The 19,861-nt window shown below is 50.7% G+C and overlaps 2 protein-coding genes across 5 annotated transcripts in view; both read right to left on the bottom strand.

Annotated features, from left to right (window-relative positions):
* Positions 1-8,523: 8,523 nt before the first annotated feature.
* Positions 8,524-13,282, bottom strand: LOC120872593 (dermokine-like). Of its 3 annotated transcripts, none has more exons than XM_040253097.1 (7): positions 13,144-13,265; positions 11,707-11,754; positions 11,320-11,361; positions 10,923-10,994; positions 9,597-9,620; positions 9,441-9,488; positions 8,524-8,830 (listed from the first exon to the last, which is right to left on the bottom strand). In XM_040253097.1, exons 1-6 carry the CDS (start codon positions 13,216-13,218, stop codon positions 9,441-9,443), a joined length of 309 nt encoding a protein of 102 aa, XP_040109031.1. In that variant the 5' UTR covers positions 13,219-13,265; the 3' UTR covers positions 8,524-8,830. The 3 variants fall into 3 exon arrangements, 2 of the variants coding, with proteins under 2 accessions (XP_040109031.1, XP_040109032.1); XR_005723279.1 differs by lacking the exon at positions 8,524-8,830 and adding an exon at positions 9,917-10,010 and having other exon boundaries at positions 13,144-13,282; XM_040253098.1 differs by lacking the exon at positions 11,320-11,361 and having other exon boundaries at positions 13,144-13,255.
* A 1,097-nt stretch (positions 13,283-14,379) lies between these two features.
* LOC120872555 (dermokine-like) overlaps positions 14,380-19,861 on the bottom strand; it is a 7,712-nt gene continuing 2,230 nt past the window's right edge. For both annotated transcript variants that reach the window (XR_005723271.1, XM_040253052.1), the window contains 8 exons: positions 19,770-19,861; positions 19,066-19,101; positions 18,865-18,927; positions 18,635-18,673; positions 16,608-16,658; positions 16,434-16,481; positions 16,112-16,159; positions 14,380-14,526 (listed from right to left, as the gene is read on the bottom strand). The exon at positions 19,770-19,861 is cut by the window's right edge and continues 107 nt beyond it. Coding sequence is in view for 1 of the 2 variants with exons in the window: in XM_040253052.1 (XP_040108986.1) it covers positions 14,500-14,526; positions 16,112-16,159; positions 16,434-16,481; positions 16,608-16,658; positions 18,635-18,673; positions 18,865-18,927; positions 19,066-19,101; positions 19,770-19,861 (404 nt within the window). In the remaining variant the exon portion in view is untranslated. The remainder of the gene's footprint in view (positions 14,527-16,111; positions 16,160-16,433; positions 16,482-16,607; positions 16,659-18,634; positions 18,674-18,864; positions 18,928-19,065; positions 19,102-19,769) is intronic.

The raw sequence follows: 19,861 nt of genomic DNA, 5'->3' as shown, positions 1-19,861 counted from the left end.
GACAAGTGAGAAAATGACAGATGGGTGGAGCACCTCCCAAAAAGGTTTTCTGGAGGACATGAGTTTTTTAATGCGTGATGAATTCTTACCAGCTAATTAACAGGGCCTGAAGGAGCTCATTAACCACCATTCTGTCAGCATAGGGTCAACAATGAATGAAGCTGAATGAAGAATGAACCAAATGGGACTTCCTTGGTGTTCCAGTGATTAAGAATCCCCCTTCCAACGCAGGGGACACAGGTTCAATTCCTGATCGGGGAACTAAGATCCCACATGCTGCAGGACAACTAAGCTGGTGAGCCACAACTACAGAGGAGCCTGCACACCAAAACAAAAGACCGCACATGCTGCAATGAAGACCCAAAGCAGTTGTAAATAAAAAATGCAGAAATAGTAATAAAGAATGACCAAAAAGAAGACTCGACCAAGGAGAGCCGACGTGGTGTAATGAAGTCCCACCAGATCTGCTAATGAAGGAGCGCTTCGGCCTGGATCACCTAGAAAAACAGACCAGCCCAGCACCATCACCTCTCCGGCTCCAGAGAACTTTTGCAACAAACTGATTTCCCTGTTTTCCTTTCCACCTCATGCAAATGCTGCTAATAATAACGTGAGCCAGTTTATTGATGTCCTACTCTGTGGCAGGCCTTGCGCTAAGCGCTTGAAGTGCATGATCTCACTGAAATCCCACAGAGCTCCTGTGAGGCGGGTATTACAATTATCTACAGTCTGTCGGCAGGAGAACCACAGCACATGGAGGTTAAACCACTCACCCTTGGTCACACAGCCAGGGCATGGTGGGGCCAGCATTACAACCCCAGATTCCAGAGCCTGCACCTGTATCACTCCTTTCCTGTACTGTGTCTTGCAGAGGGTCTCAGCCTGCCCACCTAGAGCCTTGTAGGAATTAAACCCATGCCCTGAGAGCTGGGGGGCAAAGCTGCAGGGAACCCCCACTAGTCCTCTTCAACAGGTGTCCTGTTTTTTAATTTTTATTTGGTTAATTTTTGGCTGTGCTGGGTCTTTGTTGCTGTATGGACTTTCTCTAGTTGCAGCGAGTGGGGGCTACTCTAGTTGTGGTGCGTAAGCTTCTCTTTGCAGTGGTTTCCCTTGTGGCAGGGTACAGGCTCTAGAATGCACGGGCGCAATCACTGTGGCCCATGGGCTTAGTTACTCCAAAGCGTGTAGGATCTTCCTGGACCAGGGATCGAACCAGTGTCCCCTGCATTGGCAGGCAGATTCTGAACCCCTGGACAACCAAGAAAGTCTCAAGTGTCCTTTTGCCGTGTGTGGCCTGCACGGCCATAGATGGCAGCTCTGAGCAGGCATACATTAATTTCAGCAAATTAAAATACAATCTCAAAAATGACAGAATGATCTCTGTTCATTTCCAAGGCAAACCATTAAATACACAGTAATCCAAGTCTATGCCCCAACCAGCAATGCTAAAGAAGCTGAAGTGGAACAGTTCTATGAAGACCTACAAGACCTTCTAGAACTTACATCCAAAAAAAGATCTCCTTTTCATTATAGCGGACTGGAATGCAAAATTAGGAAGTCAAGAAATACCTGGAGTAACAGGCAAATTTGGCCTCAGAGTACAGAATGAAGCAGGACAAAGGCTAACAGAATTTTGCCAAGAGAATGCACTGCTCATAGTAAACACCCTCTTCCAATAACACAAGAGAAGACTCCACACATGGACATCACCAGATGGTCAATACCAAAATCAGATGGATTATATTCTTTGCAGCCAAAGATGGAGAAGTTCTATACAGTCAGCAAAAACAAGACCAGGAGCTGACTGTGGCTCAGACCATGAACTCTTTATTGCCAAATTCAGACTTAAATTGAAGAAAGTGGGGAAAACCACTAGGCCATCCATTCAGGTATGACCTAAATCAAATCCCTTATAATTATACAGTGGAAGTGAGAAATAGATTCAAGGGATTAGATCTGATAGACAGAGTGCCTGAAGAAATATGGATGGAGGTTTGTGACATTGTACAGGAGACAGGGATCAAGACTATCCCCCAAGGAAAAGAAATGCAAAAAGGCCAAATGTTTGTCTGAGAGGGCCTTACAAACAGCTATGAAAAGAAGAGAAGTGAAAGGCAAAAGAGCAAAGGAAAGATATACCCAATTGAATGCAAAATTCCAAAGAATAGCAAGGAGAGACAAGAAAGCCTTCCTCAGTGATCAATCCAAAGATATAGAGGAAAACAATAGAATGGGAAAGACTAGAGATCTCTTCAAGAAAATTAGAGATACCAAGGGAACATTTCATGCAAAGATGGACACAATAAAGGACAGAAATGGTATGGACCTAACAGAAGCAGAAGATCTTAAGAAGAGGAGGCAAGAATACACAGAAGAACTGTACAAAAAAAGATCTTCACGTCCCAGATAATCACAATGGTGTGATCACTCACCTAGAGCCAGACATCCTGGAATGCAAAGTGAAGTGGGCCTCAGGAAGCATCCCTACGAACAAAGCTAGTGGAGGTGATGACATTCCAATTGAGCTGTTTCAGATCCTAAAAGATGATCCTGTGAAGGTGATGCACGCAATATGCCATCAAATCTGGAAAACTCAGCTGTGGCCACAGGACTGGAAAAGGTCAGTTTTCATTCTAATCCCAAAGAAAGGCAATGCCAAAGAATGCTCAAGCTACCGCACAATTGCACTCATCTCACACGCTAGTAAAGTAATGCTCAAAATTCTCCCAACCAGGCTTCAACAGTACATGAACCATGAACTTCCAGGTGTTCAAGCTGGTTTTAGAAAAGGCAGAGGAACCAGAGATCAAATTGCCAACATCCGCTGGATCATGGAAAAAGCAAGAGAGTTCCAGAAAAACATCTGCTTCTGCTTTATTGACTATGCCAAAGCCTTTGACTGTGTGGATCACAATAAACTGTGGAAAATTCTGAAAGAGATGAGAATACCAGACCACCTGACCTACCTCTTGAGAAATCTGTATGCAGGTCAGGAAGCAATGGTTAGAACTGGACATAGAGCAAAAGACTGGTTCCAAATAGGAAAAGGAGTAAGTCAAGGCTGTATATTGTCACCCTGCTTATTTAACTTAAATGCAGAGTACATCATGAGAAATGCTGGACTGGATGAAGCACAAGCTGGAATCAAGATTACCGGGAGAAATATCAATAATCTCAGATATGCAGATGACACCACACTTAAGGGAGAAAGCAAAGAACTAAAGAGCCTCTTGATGAAAGTGAAAGAGGAGAATGAAAAAGTTGGCTTAAAACTTAACATTCAGAAAACTAAGATCATGGCATCCAGTCCCATCACTTCATGGCAAATAGATGGGGAAACAGTGGAAACAGTGACAGACTTTATTTTTGGAGGTTCCAAAATCACTGCAGATGGTGACTGCAGCCATGAAATTAAAAGATGCTTGCTCTTTGGAAGAAAAAGTATGACCAACCTAGACAGCATATTAAAAAACAGAGACATTACTTTGTCAACAAAAGTCCATCTAATCAAAGTTTTGGTTTTTCCAGTAGTCATGTATGGATGTGAGAGTTGGACTATAAAGAAAGCTGAGCACCAAAGAATTGATGCTTTTGAACTGTGGTGTTGGAGAAGACTCTTGAGAGTCCCTTGGACTGCAAGGAGATCCAACCAAGCCATCCTAAAGGAAATCAGTCCTGAATATTCATTGGAAGGACTGATGCTGAAGCTGAAACCCCAGTACTTTGTCTACCTGATGCGAGAAACTAACTCGTTGGAAAAGACCCTGATGCTGGGAAAGATTGAAGGTGGGAGGAGAAGGGGACGACAGAGCATGAGATGGTTGGATGGCATCACCAACTTGATGGACGTGAGTTTGAGTAAACTCTGGGAGTTGGTGATGGACAGGGAGGCCGGCGTGCTGCAGTCCACAGAGTCCCAAAGAGTTGGACACAACTGAACGACTATCCTGACTAACTGAAGCTGTGTTCTTACCAAATGGAAACAGAGAACTAAGATTAAATGGTCCTCACTGAGCATATGCCCCAGAATGAAACTGTAATTGCCTCAGATTCCAGATGCCTCTTATCGTTTGAGCATCTTGCCATGCCAAGGGTGTGTTTAAAGATAGTCTTCTAGTGTTTAAAGATAGGTGCTTTTATATAATGCCTCTAAACACAAGCCTATTGTTTCATGTGCACAACTCAAGAAATTCTGTTCACATTCTGGAGAAAAACAACTCTGCTCAATGTTATGTAGCAGCCTGGACGGGAAGGCAGTTTGGAGGAGAATGGTTACATGTATACATATGGCTGAGTTCCTTTGCTGTCCACTTGAAACTACCACAATGTTGTTCATCGGCTATACTCCAATATAAAATTAAAAGTTAAAACAAAAACAAAAACAACTGGCCGTGCCAGACTTATGATTATTTCCATTTGACACCTTCTTGGTCAGGAAGCAACAGTTAGAACTGGACATGGAAAAACAGACTGGTTCCAAATAGGAAAAGGAGTACATCAAGGCTGTATATTGTCACCCTGCTTATTTAACTTATATGCAGAGTACATCATGAGAAACGCTGGACTGGAAGAAACACAAGCTGGAATCAAGATTGCTGGGAGAAATATCAATAACCTCAGATATACAGATGACACCACCCTTATGGCAGAAAGTGAAGAAGAACTCAAAGCCTCTTGATGAAAGTGAAAGAGAAGAGTGAAAAAGTTGGCTTAAAGCTCAACATTCAGAAAATGAAGATCATGGCATCTGGTCCCATCACTTCATGGGAAATAGATGGGGAAACAGTGGCAACAGTGTCAGACTTTATTTTGGGGGGCTCCAAAGTCACTGCAGCTGGTGACTGCAGCCATGAAATTAAAAGACGCTTACTCCTTGGAAGAAAAGTTATGACCAACCGAGATAGCCTATTCAAAAGCAGAGATATTACTTTGCCGACTAAGATCTGTCTAGTCAAGGCTATGGTTTTTCCTGTGGTCATGTATGGATGTGAGAGTTGGACTGTGAAGAAAGCTGAGCGCCGAAGAATTGATGCTTTTGGGCTGTGGTGTTAGAGAAGATTCTTGAGAGTCCCTTGGACTGCAAGGAGATCCAACCAGTCTATTCTGAAGGAGATCAGCCCTGGGATTTCTTTGGAAGGAATGATGCTAAAGCTGAAACTCCAGTACTTTGGCCACCTCATATGAAGAGTTGACTCCTTGGAAAAGACTTGATGCTGGGAGGGATTGGGGGCAGGAGGAGAAGGGGACGACAGAGGATGAGATGGTTGGATGGCATCACGGACTCTATGGACGTGAGTCTGAGTGAGCTCCGGGAGTTGGTGCTGGACAGGGAGGCCTGGCGTGCTGTGATTCATGGGGTCGCAAAGAGTCGGACACCACTGAGTGACTGAACTGAACTGAACTGATTTTCAAGGGTAATTTTGGCTTTACAAGATTTATGATCTGAATGCTAATGTAGAGTCTAGTGTCCCTCTCTCCCAGCTGTCTCCCCTTCTCCCATTTAAACTGCCTCAGTGAGTTTGTGTTTCCCAAGTGTCCAGAGTCCACTGGTTGGGCAGGTTGGGAAGAGAGGCATAGGAGGATCCTCACTGGCCGAGAGAGTCCCCGCAGTTCAGTTAATGGGACCCTCAGCGGGAGAATCTTCCCAGGTTCAGCCTTGCTTTGGCTGCATCCCATAGGGTAAGTGGAGTCAGGCAGAATCACTGAGGCTGCCTCTGTGTCACCCCAACCCCAAGTCTGGTTGATCTCCTAGTTCTCACTCCGAGAATACCAGTAAGCCCCTGTTTTCCCACAGGCCTTGGCCCACTCCGCCCCAAATCTGCCAGAACTTGAGTGTGGGTGAGAGGCGAGGCCCAACCCTGATTGCTACATTAAAGACACACCTAGGGGCTGGGAGCCAGCCTCCCTGGGCTCAGGCAAGGGCTGCATGCTAGGGTCTCAGGGTCTTGGTGAACATCGAGGTGAAAAGCCTAGAATCCTTGGAGAGAAAGGGGGCCGGGGTCTGAGGTATGGGGTATGGAGAGGCAGAGCCCAGGCATCCCAGTCCCATCCTTTCCTCCCTGTGGCGGTGTTGTGGTCACACCCAAGAATGCAGTCACGTTGCCCAGCAGGTCTGGCTTCTTCCCTTGCCGCCCACCCTCTGCTCTGCGTACACTTTGCTTAAACTTCTCCCAGGAAGGCTTCCTAGATGCAGCCCATTAATTCTTTTTTTTTCTTTTTCAAAAAATAAAGTTTTATTTCACTATGATAGATTCAAACCAAGGTTATATCCTCAAACCGAGGATAATGACTAATACATTCTGTGAAAAGATTTTGTTACTGCTTGACAGTGACCTGTGCTAGACAGATACCAGAATTACTTTTGTTTTTTAAAAAATATCAAATGATGACTGAATTGGAAAATTTTCATGCAGTTCTCATGGATGAATATTCCCAGAATACAATATAAAAGCTGACCAACTTGGAGATAGACCATCTCATTTACCTACTTTATCTCAATTCTTCTTATACCTTATAAACTACGTTCACAAGTGGCTGACAGAGGCTAAGACTTTGTTGAACCCACTTAATGCTGACCCCTCTTCCATTCTCTAATTCCCAAATGTTTATTAAACAGCTTTTTTGGCTCTTGGTGCTGAGGATTCAAGATGGACAGAAACCTGTCCTATGAAGCTTCTGTTCCATTAAAGGAGACAGATTATAACCTAACAAAAAAATTAAGAAACAAGATCATTTCAGAGGATGACAAGCTCTGTGAAGAAAATAAGACCAGGTGATGTCAGAGTGGTTGGGGAGGTGTCCTTGGTTAAGCTGGCTTGGGGATTTGCATTTAGACCAAAAGTCATTAAAGTTTTAGCCTTTCGATGATCCGGGGTTTCAGGGACAGGTAACAGCAGTGTTCTTTGGGAGACTGTCCAAGCACATCTGGGTTGACATTGGACAGAGAGACCAGAGCCAGAACAAGCTGAGCCGTGCTCAGGGGTTGAAATTTTATTCAACGGTTAATTGAATTTGTGGGCTTTCCTGGTGGCTCAGCAGTAAAGAACCTGCCTACCAATGCAGGAAACACGGGTTCCATCCCTGCGTCTGGAGGATCCCCTAGAGAAGGAAATGGCAGCCTACTCCAGTGTTCTGGCCTGGAGAATCCCATAGACAGAGGAGCTTGGCGGGCTACAGTCCATGGGGTCGCAAAAGAGTCAGAAATGATTTAACCACTGAAAACCACAGTGGGGTTTGTGGGGGTTTCTGAGCAGGGGAGCCTCCCTGGCTGCTGTGGGATAATGGATGTTAGGAGAAACTCAAAAGTCAGAGGCTACGTCAAGAAGCTGCTTCAGAGGTCCCGGCAGGAGAAAGGGCTGGCCTGCTGTTTTATGAGAATCCTTTATACCAGAGGGCCTCAACCTGCTTCACCCGGTGCTTTAAACTTTAGAGGGTGGCTCTCAGCCCTTTGGACCATGAACGCCCCAAGTCCAGAACTATGTTGACCACCTCGATCCCTCAATCCCCAGCTTCTCCCTCAATCCCTCAGGGATTGGCAGGACGCAACGTGAGGTCCAGCAGATTCTGTCGCTCACTCACGCTCCCTGAAGGAAGCCAGCTGTCAAGTGAGCTGAAGGACAGAGCGGCAGCCCCGGGACGGACGCGCTCTGCCCCCGTGTGGCTTCGAGGAGGTACTGCAAGGCCCTCCGTAACCAGATGAGATCTGGAAAGAGTGAGTGTTCCTGGCTCAGTCGTGTCCGACTCTTTGCGACCCCCGTGGACTGGAGCCCGCCACGCTCCTCTGTCCATGAAATTCTCCAAGCAAGAATAATGGAGTGGGTTTCCATTCCCTTTGCCAGGGGATCTTCTTGACCCAGGGATCAAACCCGGGTCTCCTGCACTGCACTTTTTACCGTCTGAGCCACCAGGGAAACCCCTGAAATTCAGAGATGAGTATAAAGCAGGAACCTCGGCTTAAGGACAAACCTGAGAAACGAATGCACTTCAAGTCATTTCCCTTAAGTTCGCTTTGGGTCCGGCTTCTTTCATTTCTTCATCAGCTATTTGGGGTCCACCCTGTGCAAGGCCCTGATCTAAGCCCTGGGAACTGAATCTCTCCTTCCCCCTCATATCAGTCATTTTGTACACCCCTCTCAAGAGGAAGGGGCTTCCCCAGTGCTGCTGCTGCTGCTGCTGCTGCTAAGTCGCTTCAGTAGTGTCCGACTCTGTGTGACCCCACAGACGGCAGCCCAGTGACTCAATGGTAAAGAATCCGCCTGCAGTGCAAGAGACGTGGGTTCGATCCCTGGGTGGGGAAGATCCCCTGGAGGAGGGCATGGCAACTCACTCCAGTGTTCTTGCCTGGAGAATTCCATGGACACAGGAGCCTGGCTGGCTACAGTCCATAGGGTCGGAAAGAGGCGGACACGATTGAGTGAGGGAGCACACTCAGGAGGAAGGTGAGTTACCTGCCCCAATCCCGTCTTCCCTCCTCCCTGACCCAGACCATCAGTGTCGTATTAAAGAATAAAATCTGCCAAAGTCTTAGGGATACAAGATTCACTTTTTATTTCCACAGAGAAACTAAAGCTGGACGCTCCTCCTGAATTTTTGTCACGGTGACTTCAGGTCACAAAATGGAGCTGGTGAAGAAACGGCTGGGGTACCCACTGAGACTGGTGGCCACAGAGACACCACCACCGTGCGTGGGGGAGACAAGGGACAGGCAGCCGGACCCCAAGCTAAGAAAGGCAGGTGTCGGCAGGCAGACCGAGAGCTGGGGCCCGGGCACAGTCCGGTCCCTTGGCGACCCATGTTTCTCAGGCCCTCAGTCGCGGTCGGAAGTGCTTGTCTAGAAGCGAAAAGAGAAAACGGTAGAACGCCAGCCACTCCCAGATCTGAAACCAGGCGTTCTCTCCTCTCCCCCAGCTGCTGCGCCCACAGTGCCCTCATGTCCTGCCCATGCCGCCTGCGGTCTCCTCTCTCTCTCCTCCCTAAAACAAGTATTTCCCCTCCCACGCCCCCTCCCCCCTCCACACACAATTCCTATCCTGGTCCTGCTCCTTAATCTAGTGTGCGCTCCTGTCCCTGCCTGGCCCCACGCAGCACTCAGAGGGTGCATTCCCAGTGTTCTACGTCATTTTTCAAAAAGTCTTCTAAGTATTTATTTTAACTGAAGTATAGTCTTCTTTTTAATTTTTAAAAGCATTTTTTGGCCGAGCCATGCAGGAATCTTAGTTCCCCAACCAAGAATCGAACCCACACCCCCTGCACTGGAAGCTCAGAGTCTTAACCACTGGACCACCAGGGCAGTTCCCGGTCATTTTCTTATGAGTCTTTCTCCACACGCCACACTTGGGTGTGTCCTCCTCAATATCTTTAGCATGTTCTTCTAGAACAAAGGGAATGCCCAGCACCCAGCCCTTACCCCAGGTGACTGTGCCTCAGTTCCTGATACTCACCTACCAAAACTTCACCCACTGCAGCAGGCTAGGATGCGTCCGGGAAGCCTGTGGGGCAAGGAGAAGGTCTGAATGGACAGCGCATCATCCCACATGCACCCTCTGGCCTCAAAGCCCTTCTGTTGAGAGCCAAATTTTCTCTGGCCCAGAACTTACCGAGGAAGAAACCGTGACTCCCCCCTGTAAAGAGAAGATCAGAGGAGGTGAGGTGAGGGCCTCCATGACTGCTCTGTATCAGCCATGTCCTGAGGGCTCAGGAGGGGCCCGTGGCCCCAGCACGTTCAGACCAGAATCATCCCAGAGATCCTTTGGTCTGACGGCAGCCCTTCGGCCACAGCCAATTTCTCATTCTGCATGCATTTTACACAAGATGATACTGAACGTGGTCCCTGAGCATGCACTGACCAAGGGGAGTGAGAAGAGGAAAGTTAGGTCTCCCTCTGCCTGCCCGGGGGATGAGCGAAGTGGATACCCACTGGAGTATTAACTGCAGCTTCACCTCCTTTTCAGTCAGCAGGCAGTTTCTGATCTCTCAGAAGTCCTCTCCCTGAGGGCAGGGGCTTTATTATTCTGAGACATGGAGGGAAATACTGGCAGTTCATTTGTTTGTTAACCAGCCGAATTAGTATTTAGCATATTCCTTTACTAAATTTATAAAATTGTTTCTTTGAGCCTGAATAAAGCAAAATCCTCACTTTTCTTTCCTGTTACTTCCTTTATGAAAAGAAGCCTTCATTTTCCCAAGAGTTTCTGGGCCAGCCTTCTCTCCCCCAGAAAGGTCAGCAGTTAGAGATGGAGAGCATATTTGCCGTGGGTCCTGTGATTTTTGAGGAGGCTTCGCTTACTCCTTGGAAGAAAAATTTATGACCAACCTAGATAGCATATTCAAAAGCAGAGACATTACTTTGCCGACTAAGGTCCGTCTAGTCAAGGCTATGGTTTTTCCAGTGATCACGTATGGATGTGAGAGTTGGACTGTGAAGAAGGCTGAGCGCCGAAGAATGGATGCTTTTGGGCTGTGGTGTTGGAGAAGACTCTTGAGAGTCCCTTGGACTGCAAGGAGATCCAACCAGTCCATTCTGAAGGAGATCAACCCTGGGATTTCTTTGGAAGGAATGATGCTAAAGCTGAAACTCCAGTACTTTGGCCACCTCATGCGAAGAGTTGACTCATTGGAAAAGACTCTGATGCTGGGAGGGATTGGGGGCAGGAGGAGAAGGGGACAACAGAGGATGAGATAGTTGGATGGCATCACTGACTCGATGGACGTGAGTCTGAGTGAACTCCAGGAGTTGGTGATGGACAGGGAGGCCTGGCGTGCTGCGATTCATGGGGTCGCAAAGAGTCGGACACCACTGAGGGCCTGAACTGAACTGAACTGATGTTCCTCATTGAGAGGATCCCAGTTTTCTCCATGGCATGCGATGCAGTCACGGTTCCCCTGTAAACTCTTCTGAGTGGGTGGGCAGTTGCAAGTCTTACCTTAGTGGGGGTCTTGACTGGGTACTGCCCGCCAAGGGCTGTAGGAGGTCCCTGCTGGTTGTAATTGTAGTTCTGTGGAAGGAAGCAGGGAGTTGGGGGTGGGTAGCGGGACAGGAGAGAAGGGATGAAGGCATTTTACCCCCACCCCCCTGCTCTGGCTGGACCTTTCTCAAAGGCCTGGCCTCCTCCCCTCCTCACGTCATGTGTTTGCTTCTATAGAATCTCCTTAGCCACACCCCACGCCTTCACCTCACTTCATCTCCCAGCCCAGATGGCCTGGCCTCCCTCATCCTTCTCTGCCTCTCCCAGCATCTCCGGTGTCACAGAGGAGGTGGGCAGAGGAGACCAAGAAGAGAAGGGAAACCTGAATCAGGTGGTCAGGTGGCAATTAGCTCACCTTAGCAGTCCCTGCTACTGTGTCTTGCCATCCTGTGCCAGGCTGAGAAAATGACAGAACCGGGCGTGAGGAGGGAGAATTTCAGACTGGCCAGACCAAGAGCCAGGTGGACTTCCCAGGTGGCGCTAGTGGTAAAGAACCTGCCTGCCAGTGCAGGAGACATAAGAGAGGTGGGTTCAATCTCTGGGTCAGGAAGACCCCCCTGGAGGAGGGCATATCAATCTACTCCAGTGTTCCTGCCTGGAGAATCCCATGGACGGAGGAGCCTGGTGGGCTGCAGTCCATAGGGTCGCAAAAAGTCGGACATGACTGAAGTGACTTAGCATGCACAAGAGCCAGGCGGAGAGGGACCGTGGGCCTTTAGGGCATTCTGAGGGAGGGACTCACCTGGCCAGCCCCACCTGCCCTCTTCTGAAGCGATGGCACATCTTCGCCCTGAAAGGAAGGGGGAGTCAGAACGAGGGCAGCTTGCGGTCCTTCAGGCCTTGCCAGACTCTCACCACCCAGGCTCTGCCCTCCTTCTGGAGGCCAGCATCCCACCCGACCCACCCACCCTTCTCGGGGTCCATGATAGGTGCTGCCTATGGTGAAGGCGGCGGGCTGGGAGGAAACTGATGGCCCGGATAGATAGAGGACAGGTTGCCACACTCAGTGGGCAGCGAGGAGGAGAGAACAGGTTTGGCAGTCCCACCATCACCCAGGCACCTGCAGCGCTGGCCTGAGCCAGAATAACAAGCTCCCAGGGCGGAGCCCCCACATCAGCCCCACCCATCTTCAGCCTGCAGCACACCCTGCTCCCCTCCCAGGCCTGGTGATCTCTCTTCCCAAATGCTCTTCTTTACAGGGTCTTTGGAAGGCCCGGCTGGTTCCCAGGGAGACCAAGTCAAAGGAGAGAGAGGGAAAGGAGAAATACAGGAAAGCAGACAGACCCTTAAGAAGCACCGCAGGGACTTCCCTGGTGGTCCAGTGGCTAAGACTCTGCACTCCCAACGCAGGGGGCCCGGCTTCGATCCCTCATCCGGGAACTAAGATCCCACATGGCTCAACTAAGGGTCCCCATGCCAGAACAGAGATCAAAGGTCCTGCGTGCTGCAATGAAGACCCAGCACAGCCAAGGACATGAGCAAATATTTTTTTAAAAAGAAGAAGCACTGCAGATGCGCAGGCCACCTCTGATCAAGGCAAGGGGAAATCTTGCCTGTCTCTTTCTCAGGCTCAGGATCTTCTCCCCAAATCTGGCTTAACACTCCACCTTATCCGTACCTGCCATTCATTTCTTTTTCGTTCTTTCTGTCACTGACTTCTAACCCCACTGCTAGCCCCAAAAACATGGACATAAACTGGAGGACTACAGGCCTCCACAGGCATTTCTGGCTTGGTCTGCATGTGTAAATTCAATTAGTTGTGAACAGTTGAAAGCCCTAGCTTCTTCTAGAAAAAATCAAGACAACGTGTCCCCATCTGTCCAGCCTCACGTGCCCATGTGGATAAGGTAGCCGGCGGCCCTGGCCTCAGTGCCCAAGAGTCCTGATTCCCGAAGCTCACTAGCCCCACAAAACCCAAGTGTGGTCTTCAACAGGACACTAAGGTCCTGCCCGTCCTTCCCAGAACTCAGATAACCAGACCCCCCCACCCCCACACCTGCCTGCATGCGACCTTGACCCTCCCTCCTCCTCCTCCCCCGATAGATACTACCCTCCCGCTGCCCTTCAGCTTTCCTCCTGAGTGACCCCGTTCTGGCCCTGAGAGTTGAGCCCAGCCCCAGGCCCCTCCACCTCCCCCACCCCGCGACCCCCCGCCCCCTGCTCCCCCTGCAGTACCCACCCAGCTGTGGCTCCCCCCGAGCCAGGCCACACCCAGCAGGAGCAACAGCAGAGATGAGACAGTGGCCGGCTTCATGATCTCTCGCCTGTGGAGCCCTTGACTCTCGACATCAGCTTTTATCCCCGGGAGGACCTCCCACCCGGCTCCCTTCTCCGTGACTCACGGCTTCCTTCTCCCACCCCACCTCCGCTGGGCGCGCACACAGGGAGGAAAGTGGGGACCGAGGGAGGCACCTTCCCTCGGCAGGGAGAAAGCAGAACCGAATCTCCACGCAGCTGCCCAGAGCCCCTGAACCCTATGTCCCCAGAGCGGAGCGTCCTGACCCCCAAACCAGGGGTTCTACGGCCCTTACCTCAGTAATGACTTTCCAGTTCAAGAAAGGAGTGTTGTGTTTGAAATCCTGGAGGAAGAGGAAAGATGAATGGGCCACAGGGAAAGAGGATTCAGAGGGTGGAGGGTGGCAGCCTGTTGTGAAAGTTTCAAGATCATGTGCAAGAACGGGTTTTGGCGCCTGGGTGTAGTTTGGGGTTAGATAAGGATAATCCTCCAGGAGACTGAGGGTGTTAACATTGCTGATGGTACTGGTGATAAGACTTGGGGGAGATGATGCATCTCAGAAGTGGGAAGAGGGGGAATTTTGTGACAGGTAAACTGGAGCAGAGGGGCAGCTGCCTTGAGGGAGGGAGGGAAGAGGGACAGGATCACCAGGATTCCCAGTTCTTCAAAGAGTGAGAGTTCTCCTACCTGCCAGAGCCGCCTGAAGTAGAGGAGGGCACGAGTGCTGGGGGGTGGGGCTTGGCCCTGTGGACGGAAGTGGGGAGCGAGCCGGTGAGCAAGGCGCCTGTCCCCAACACACCCTCACCTGAACCCCTGCTCCTGCCTCCCTCAGCCTTCAGAATTCACTGTGACTGAGGTCTGGGGGGAGCTGCTGCCTCTAGGGACACCAGAATACTGTTTTGGGGAACAGGGAGAGGGAGGCTAGGTCTCTGGAGCTACTAGCCACCCCTCTGTCACCCCCACAGCACATGACAGCTTTGTTCTCTAGCCCAGTTCCACCCCCCGCCACCAGCCTCAGGGAGAACACAACCTCAGGTCCTGCCCCCTGGACCTTCCCGCCTTACTACCTGCCCACCTCCCAGAGATGTGGAGCCGAAGTCCCCCCTTCCGACCACCCCGCCCCTTCCCCATCCCCCAGAACAACAGTGGAGATGTTAAGAAAGGAGCAGAGACCAGGAATGTGGGATAGCTGAGATTTATTTTGGAGCAAGCGTTAAGGTTAGTAGGGAGATAGTGGTGTTTAAAGAATGGGTCGGGGTGGGGGGGCTCCCCTCCATCTGGTAGCTCCGTGTCTGGAAGTCACGGGGTGCGAAAGCTCCTCTGGTCCTGGGCAAAGAAAACAGTTCCAAGAGGGAGCTCAAGGACTAGGGATTTGGTGAGCAGTGGACCAAGGCAGGGGTAGATGGGACCTCTGCATCAGAAATCTACCGGGACCTTTGCGCCCACGGCTGTCATCCAGTCAAGTCCAGCTCTTGGGCTTGGAAACCCCCATACCTGCCAGGACTGTGTGGGCCCTGTCCTCACTCCTCATCTGGCCGAGTCCTGGCTCCCTCATTGCCCCTCCCCCTACCATGAAGGAGGTGGATCTCTCCCTCCTCTTCTCTGCCCATCTCTTGTGTCCTGTCCCTTTCCTGGGAGATCTGCTCCTGGGGGAGCCGCCTCAGTGAATCCTGCCTGGCGGTGAGCGCTCCCTTTACTGGCCCCCTAGCTGTGCAAAAACGTTTGACCCCCTGGGAAGTATCTGTGCATGCCCTGGTTCTCCCATTAAATTCTTAAGTGCCCATGCTCACAGGCCTGAGCATGGTCCACGGCAAGGAGTCTTGCCCTTACCAGGGACCATTCTCTATGAAATAGAAAAGTCTGTTTTGTTCATTTCGTCCCTCCAAGCCAAGATTCTGCTGTAGCTGGGAGCTTCTGCAGCGCCCATCTTTCAGTCCCCATCTTATTCCCAGAGAGTGATGTTCCTGAAGGGGGGACTGCCTCTCTGTCTCCCCACTGACCATCTCCCTCCCCCATGAGTTTTGGAGGGCAAAAATCCTAGTCTGCATCCTTTTACTTGAAGGGTCAGGAACTCTAGTTTCTCCAATCAGGTGGCTAGAAGGACTGGGATGGGCAGGGGGCATCTGACCACTGAAGAGCAAGCCCCAGTGGCAAGAAGCAGCTGCTTCTCGGCTCCAGGCTCTCATGGCCATAGAAAGAGGAGCCCAGTGTTGCCGTATTGTTCTTTGAAAATGAATCAAACAAAGGGATCAGTGGACCACCGATTGCAGCTTCTGCCTTTGGTATTTGAATCATTTATTTGTCCCTCACCCCTCATCCCAGTCCACCCCCTCTGCTCTGGAGATACATCTGCTATTCTGTGTCAGATCAGCCTGGCCAGGGCTTCCCCTGCGAGAGCAAGGGGTATGCAGGGAAGAAAGACAAGGGGGTTCTGGGCTCTGAGCAACTCCTAAGATTACGTATGTGCAGGGCCCAGACTGATGCCTGGAATGTTCATTCCCTTTTCCCTTCTCTCTTGGCATCAATCCTCAGGTGAACTTTAGCTCCCCCTGATGATTCAGTCCATGCCCTGCCTCTCTCTGCCTCTGCTCCCTCCCTGGTTCCTGGGGATTAGGCCTACTTACTCTCTGGGGAAACTGAGGTTCAGGACTGTTCAGGTCTGCATGTTGAGATGTGAAAAAATCTGCTCCCTCCTTATCCCCCACTCCCAGCTGTTTTGAAATTCTCCCTCTCTTTTCAGGTCTCTGCTGTCCTTCCTCCTCGTTTTTATCTTTTCTTTTTAAATGACTGGCAGAAATGCCTTCTTAATGACCATCATCACTGTTCCCTGGCTCACCTAGCTGGAGTTTAGCTTTCTTCTCTACATCCCTCTCTTAAAAAGATCAGAATGACGCGGCCTTCCAGCCCTTACCTTGTTTAAGGCATCCCAGTTAATGAAGCCCAGCTTGGATTTAAAATTCTGCAGGAAAAAAAAAAAGAAGAAGAAGAATGGCCAAATTGGATCATAGTGTGATTGACTCAGGGCCTCAGGACAAGAGAGGTCAAGGGTCACTGCTGACAATCATTATATTGGGTTGGCCAGAAGTTTGATTGGGTTTTCCCAAAGATGGTATGGAAAAACTAGAACGAACATTTTAGCCAACCCAATAGCCCAAAGACTTCCACCTGTGAGACCAAGAGACACAGGTTTGGTTTCCAAAGAAGAGTGAGCAGAGCACTCCTGCCGAACTCACCTTCCAGAAAGTGTCGAAGTTGAAGGGCTCAGAAGACGTCTGAGAGTTCTAAGGGACCAATGAGAAACAGAAGGAGAGTAAGAACCCACTCTGTGGGCTGGAGGCAGGAGTGGGGAGGGCAGGCAGGGGTGCTTGACACCATGGTCCCGACCCAAGAGGGATGTTCTCACTCACCAAGGTGTTGATTCCACTGACAGCTTCGCCTTCTCCACCAGAGCCCTGCCCCTGGATGGGGAAAAGGGGACTGATGTTCAAGGCTCCATGCATCCTGTCACACATGTCGCCTATCACCTCTCTCTTCTCAGCCTTTGTACTGTGTACTCTCTGTCAAGCCACCCACCCCACTTCTTTCCACAGCACCTAAGAGCCACCACCTCCAGAAAGCCTTCTTGCACTGACTTGCTGCTTGCTCTCCAGACTAACCCTACCCAGTCCCTTGAATCAAATCCATATTCTTTCTTCCGCCGAGTCCTTGCTCCCCAAACACCACTAGCAGCCAACAGGTAGTCCCACTGTGCACGGAGCACTGTGCCTCTTTCCACCACTTTCCCATGTGGAGATGGCTCTGCTTTACAGAAGGAAACTGAAGCAGAGAGCTGTCCAGCAGCTCTTCTCAGCTCCTGTCTCCGTGTTAGACTCCAGTGCCAGGACTCTGAACCACCTTGGCGTGATTACGATGCAGAAAGCGCTGCAGTAACTGATGGGGGTCAACAAGTTAGCTTCGCTGTCCCTGTCTGACACAAGAGGAAGCCCAGGCTCAGCGAGGTCAACTGACTTGCCTGGAGACACACAGATGACAGGTGATACTGCTGGTATTCAAACCTCCATCTTTTAACTCAAAATTCACTGCCTTTCCACTTGTCAATTCTGTCTTCTTACATTTGGTTTTAAAGAATATCCCCTTGGGACTTTCTCTGCAGCCCAGTGGTTAAGACTCCTCCTTGCAATGCAGGGGGTGCAGGTTTGATCCCTGGTCAGGGAACTAAGGGGTTTCCCAGGTGGTGCTAGTGGTAAAGAACCCACTTGCCAATGCAGGAAACATAAAGGACATGGGTTCAATCCCTGGGTTGGGAAGATCCCCTGGAGGAGGGCATGGCAACCCACTCCAGTATTCTTGCCTGGAGAATCCCCATGGGCAGAGGAGCCTGGTGGGCTACAGTCCATAGAGTTGAAAAGAGTTGAACACGACTAAAGCAACTTAGCACGCATGCACGGGGAAGTAAGGTCCCACACACGGTGGGGCAAGTCCAAAAAGTAAATAAATAAAATAAAACAAATATCCCCTTGATGACAGAGGATGTGATGGTTGGATAGCATCACTGACTCAATGGACAGGAGTTTGAGGGGACTCCGGGAGTTGGTGATGGACAGGGAGGCCTGGCATGCTTCAGTCCATGGGGTCGAAAAGAGTCGGACACAATTGAGCAACTGAACTGAACTGACTGACTCTATTATTTTTGTCTGTTTTTCCACCTCATTACATATTTAAGACTTTGGTGTGCAAAAAGAAAACTAAAAATAGAATTACAAACTGGGAGGTTTCTTAAAACCTGCCTACCCATAAAAGGTTAGTGTCCCTGACATGTGAGGAGCTCTTCACAGAGCCTTCTCGCTGTACTGCCCTCCTCCCCACTGGGCGTGCTCCTCGTCCCCTCACATAGGCTAGCAGCCTCGCCAGGACGCTTGTTGGAAACCAGAGTCTCAGCCGCACCCCAGTCCTGCTGAATCAGAATCTGCGTTTTCACAAGACCTCTGGGCGCTGCCTGTGGACCTTAGCGCAACACCTCCTCTGTCAGCTCAGCAGGTGCTGACAGAGAGCCAGATTTCCAGGATAACTAGGAGGGAAAGGTACGCTTTCAAAATCAGTTTCAAAACTCATCACCGAATTCTGTTCACTTGTCGGGTATAGGACATTTGAAACAATCCTGTTTCTAAACGGACTGGTTTCCGTTCCATTGTTCACAGCCCCAGTCTGTGGTCTAACGTGAGATAGAGCCTGTAAGAACCTACAGTTAATTATTACTTGGGAGCTTATTAGTCTTTTGAGGAAAATGCCCATGGTTTCCTCCCCCTGGATTGTAAATTCCCCACAGACATGGTTAGGACGGAGGCTCGCATTAGGAGAGTGGTGAGCAGAGCTGCACTGAGGAGGGGGCACCACTGCGGGGATGAACTGCAGTGGCTGCGGGTTCAGCTCTCACCTGACCCCCAGGCCCCCCGGAGACGTGTGGGTTGTCACACTATGGGAGAGACAAAGAGAAGACTGTCAGTCCCTACCCAGACCCCTAGTCCAGCCCCGCAGACTGCAGCCTTCGCACCCCAAGGCTGGCCTGGGTCCATCACCCCATCAGCATCCGCCCCGTTCCCTGCGGGGACTGAGGGAGCTGTCCTCTCCCACCGTTGCCCACCTTCCATGCCTGTTCACACTCACCTCGGGTTTGTTTCTGCCACCACTTCCAACTCTGCTCCCCGAGGAGGAGCTGGGGTTGTATCCCTACAAGGGAGCGAAAAGAGTCCATGTGGGGGCTTCAAAGGACTTGGAAGGGCCCAGAGTTCCCGAAGTAGGGATTGTCCCCATCCCCTCACCCTCTCCTGGAACCTAGAGAGGGGAAGGGACCCCTAGAATCCTTACCTGGGAGGAGCCACCATGATCAGAATTTCTAACGTCCTAGATGCAGGGAAAGCGGGTGGTACAGAGAGCAGTCAGTTACGGCAGCTGACAGCACCTGGCTTGTTCTTGCCTGAGACCTTTCCCAGAACCCCAAGGAAGCCAGCTGTGCCTCCTCTCTGCAGGCCCCCTGGTCGGAGCGCCACCCTCATCCGGCTCCCAGGTCACGATCCCCTCCTGACCGTCTCATCCCTCGTGTAGGGACACTATTATTAGCATCTACACCGAAGTTCTGTAAGTGTCCTTAAGTCTCCACATGTGGTCCTGTCCCCGTCCTGCTGGGAGCTTCCCAAATAAGTGTCAGGTTTCCCTGGGCCCACCTCTCTGGCTCCATCCACCACCCCAGCTCTGGTCAGATTCACCAGGTAGACATGCCTGCAGGAGCAGAGGTTAACAGGGGACTGCATCCCCATCACCAAGTGGATGGCAAGGGGCTAGGCTAAACACAGTAGGCAGGGCACCTCTTCGGGAATTAGAGGGCACGTGTCAGTGGCACCGCCTGGTGGGGCTGGAAGGTGAGCAACATGAGCGGGGGGGCCCGGGATGACAACTCCATTGACGCCAGCTACCCTGTGGCTGGCAGCTCTCAGCAAGACCCTGGAGTGAGTGTGCTCAGCAGGGACCACCAGGGGCCGCATCTCTGCCTTCAACAAAAGAGTAGAACATACCCAGCTGGACCCGGAGCTGCCGCTGCCGCCACCATTGCTGCCGCCGCCATTACTGCCGGCGCCGCCATGGCTGCCGCCGCCATTACTGCCGG

The sequence above is a fragment of the Oryx dammah genome, unplaced genomic scaffold, assembly GCF_014754425.2.
Source record: "Oryx dammah isolate SB20612 unplaced genomic scaffold, SCBI_Odam_1.1 HiC_scaffold_13, whole genome shotgun sequence".
Taxonomy (NCBI): domain Eukaryota; kingdom Metazoa; phylum Chordata; class Mammalia; order Artiodactyla; family Bovidae; genus Oryx; species Oryx dammah.
This window is presented reverse-complemented; position numbering and strand designations above follow the sequence as displayed.